This window comes from Nannospalax galili, unplaced genomic scaffold (genome assembly GCF_000622305.1).
Source record: "Nannospalax galili isolate Female #2095 unplaced genomic scaffold, S.galili_v1.0 scaffold879, whole genome shotgun sequence".
Classification (NCBI taxonomy): Eukaryota; Metazoa; Chordata; class Mammalia; order Rodentia; family Spalacidae; genus Nannospalax; species Nannospalax galili.
In genome coordinates this window covers 3,253,520-3,256,519 of record NW_008346261.1, presented here as the reverse complement: position 1 = coordinate 3,256,519, position 3,000 = coordinate 3,253,520, and the positions used below count along the sequence as shown (strand labels likewise).

Genomic DNA, 3,000 nt, shown 5'->3' with positions numbered 1-3,000 from the left:
TTCATCCCACTTTCTACTAAAAGCCAGAAACCAGCATCCCCCTCCATCAGCCTTTCAAAGTAAGTCCAAAGATTTTTGTTTCCAGGAGATGGTAAAAATACAGACAGGGACAACTGAAGCCACATAGATTTATTAAATTTTATTTCCTCTGAGTCTCTTGAGAAGTCAGCAGGGATATAAGGCGAAGTGGTTATAGCTGCAGGGTCCTGAGCAGAGATGGTGCAGGGAGGGGCTGGCATGGGTCAGAAGAAGAGATTTAAATATCCAGGTCCAAAAGCCAGTTAATGAGTGTCCTTCATCTGTCTTTGGATTTTGTGTAGCATCTCCTGCATCCGCCGCAGCTGAAATAGGCACATGCATCAAAACAAGGTGTTTGAGAGAGAGAGAGAGAATCCTATTGTATTGGAGAAGTGTTCCCAAATTCTAATCCCTTGAGTGTGGGCCTTGGTAGCCCTGATGTATGATGAAAACTGGGCAGAGAGAGCCACTCATCAACATCCCAGACATGTACCAGACGGGGATCTTTTCTATTCCCAAACCAAGAGATACTGAGACTTATCAAACAGAGGACTTCCCAGGCTGACAGCAACAGCATACTGCTCTCACCTCCTCATCTTTCTCTCGGATTAGCTTCTCAGTTTCTGGATCTGTCCCTGGTGGGACAGCAGGGATAGGGAAGTCAGTACCACTCTCTCTTGTCAGTTTGCTGAAGGGAGGGGGAAAGGACGGTAGTAAGGTTTGAGGGGACCCCAGCACCACCTTGAGTTGACCCTGGGGCCTGTAGAGTGATAACAAGAGGACTTGGGATTCCCCCTGCCAATTCTGTCCTGGTTTCTGATCATACTTGCGATTCCGTTCCTTCACCACTAGGCGGGTCATGCTCTGGATACACTGTGCCCTGTAGTTCTCATAATGTGTCTCTCGAGTCACATCCTTCAGGTCCTGCATGTGGGTGCGCACCAGCATTGTCCTCAACTTCACAAAGTCGCAGTGCCCTGGGTTTTCCACTGTATAGCAAGGCTAAGGGTCAGCCAGGGTGTGGGTAGGGGAGAACCCCTAAAGGCAAGGATACCCTGGTCACAAGCTGAATGCTTTACCTTCCACAATACCCCAAGGGTAGAGCCGACCCCGAACTCTCCGCCCTCTGGCTTCTACCACAGTGTTGCTGCCAATCACTGCAAATGGGATGCTTTCCTAAAAGAAGTTACAGGTGCCTGTCAGCATCCTCGTCCTCACCTGAACCTTTCCACTTGTATCTTCTGCTTTGCTCTAAGAAAATGGGGTTCTCTTCCACCCAAATAGTCTGTCATTATATAGAATTCTACTCCCTTCTTCTGCCCAGAAGAAACAAGATGGGAAAGGGATGCCCCTAGGGAAGCCCCACCTTTAGGGCTTGGTCCTGTAATTTGAAGTCCTCATCCTCATCAGAATCACAATCTGGAAACTGATAGATCTTGATTCCAAAGTGCTCAATCTCCTCCCGGATCTGGCAAACAGATGAGGGGTCCACAGTTCTGGGTACCCCATCCTTTCTAGAAACCCACCTGCTTCCCTCCCTCCATCAACTTCCCTCACTTTGCATTTCTTTCGGTCCACTTCAGGAGGTGTCAGTGTGTCTGCCTTAGCCAAGATAGGCACGATGTTGACCCGCTGATGCAGGGCCTTCATGAATTCAACATCCAGTGGCCGGAGCCTGGGGAACAGGAATCTGTGACCACCTGCTAGTGGCAGCCCTGCCTGTGGTGTTCTTGGCCTGTTCCCTTAGCAGAACCCGGTGGTGCCAGGAGCCTCAGGCTCAGATCATACCCGTGGCCGAAGGGTGAGATGAAGTACAGGCAGCAGTGCACCCTGTTGTCTTGGATGTTCTTTCGGTTCAGGCCACTCTCATCTCGGAAATACTGCTCAAATTGTTGGTCGATGTATTCAGCCACAGGCTTCCAGCTGGAGCAAGGATAGATAAGCAGAGAAACTGGTAGTGGGGGCTGCCTAGTAAGCTCTGGAATTGCAGAAAAGTGGTCATGACTTGAACAGTGTTTTACTCTGTCTTGCTTAACTACACCTTCAGGGAAATACCTGGGTAGGACAGGGATATTTCACATTTCTTGATAGAAAATTAGACTGGGTACTCAGGCAATTCAATAAATACTAGGTTGATGAGGAAAAGGATCCTGGTGATCAAGCACAATAGTAATAATAGCAAGGTGAACACCAATTAGAAGCCCAAGAAACCCTAAATCAGGTTCACAGTCCAGCCTCAGAACCTTTGCTCAAGTGGTTGCCCACCCTTTACCTCTCCTATTCCATCCTTCAGGGTCCTGTCAAGATCCAACTCTTCCATGAAGGCTCTTTGACTATACCAGTGCACACTGCTTTTTTATTACACAGCCACATGTATATTTCTACACACACACACACACACACACAATCGTCCACCATGCAGCAGTGTTTCAATCAACTTTGGATTCCGTATACTTAAGTGGTCTCATAAGGTCATAATGGAGCCAAAGAATTGCCATTATATGATCATGGCATCCATGCAACATGTGTTGCCAGTCCTATAAAAGAACTACATACACACACACACACACACACACACACACACACACACACACAGCCTGGTCTGGTGACGCAGGCCTTTAGTCCCAGCACTTGGGAGGCAGAGGCAGCCAGATCTCTGAGTTCAAGACCAGCTTGGTCTATATAGTGAGTTCCAGGCCAGCTGGGGCTACAGGGAGACCCTGTCTCAAAAAGACCAAAAAATAAAAAGAACAGCACATACAGGGCAGGCCTGTGAGATGACTCAGCTGGTAAAAGGTGCTTGCCATACAAGCCAAGCCTAGCAACCTTTGTTCAATCCTTAGAGCCCACATAAAGGTAAAAAGAAAGGACCCATTCCACAGTTATCCTCTGACCTCCATACATGTGCCATAAGATGAGTACCCACAAACACATATCATGCATGTACACATGATGTATTTTTTTTACAATAAATTTTAAAAA

The 3,000-nt window shown here is 47.6% G+C and overlaps 1 protein-coding gene across 7 annotated transcripts in view; it reads right to left on the bottom strand.

Annotated features, from left to right (window-relative positions):
- Positions 1 to 117: 117 nt before the first annotated feature.
- Positions 118 to 3,000, bottom strand: part of Septin4 (septin 4) — a 24,354-nt gene continuing 21,471 nt past the window's right edge. For 2 of the 7 annotated variants that reach the window (XM_029568100.1, XM_008842686.3), the window contains 7 exons: positions 1,807 to 1,941; positions 1,576 to 1,693; positions 1,385 to 1,486; positions 1,098 to 1,194; positions 845 to 1,007; positions 607 to 653; positions 119 to 341 (listed from right to left, as the gene is read on the bottom strand). In XM_029568100.1, coding sequence (XP_029423960.1) covers positions 635 to 653; positions 845 to 1,007; positions 1,098 to 1,194; positions 1,385 to 1,486; positions 1,576 to 1,693; positions 1,807 to 1,941 — 634 coding nt within the window. In that variant the 3' untranslated portion in view covers positions 119 to 341; positions 607 to 634. Of the gene's footprint in view, positions 342 to 606; positions 1,008 to 1,097; positions 1,195 to 1,384; positions 1,487 to 1,575; positions 1,694 to 1,806; positions 1,942 to 3,000 lie in introns of all 7 variants that reach the window. The other 5 variants (XM_008842685.2, XM_008842687.3, XM_008842684.3 and 2 more) reach the window with 4 other exon arrangements.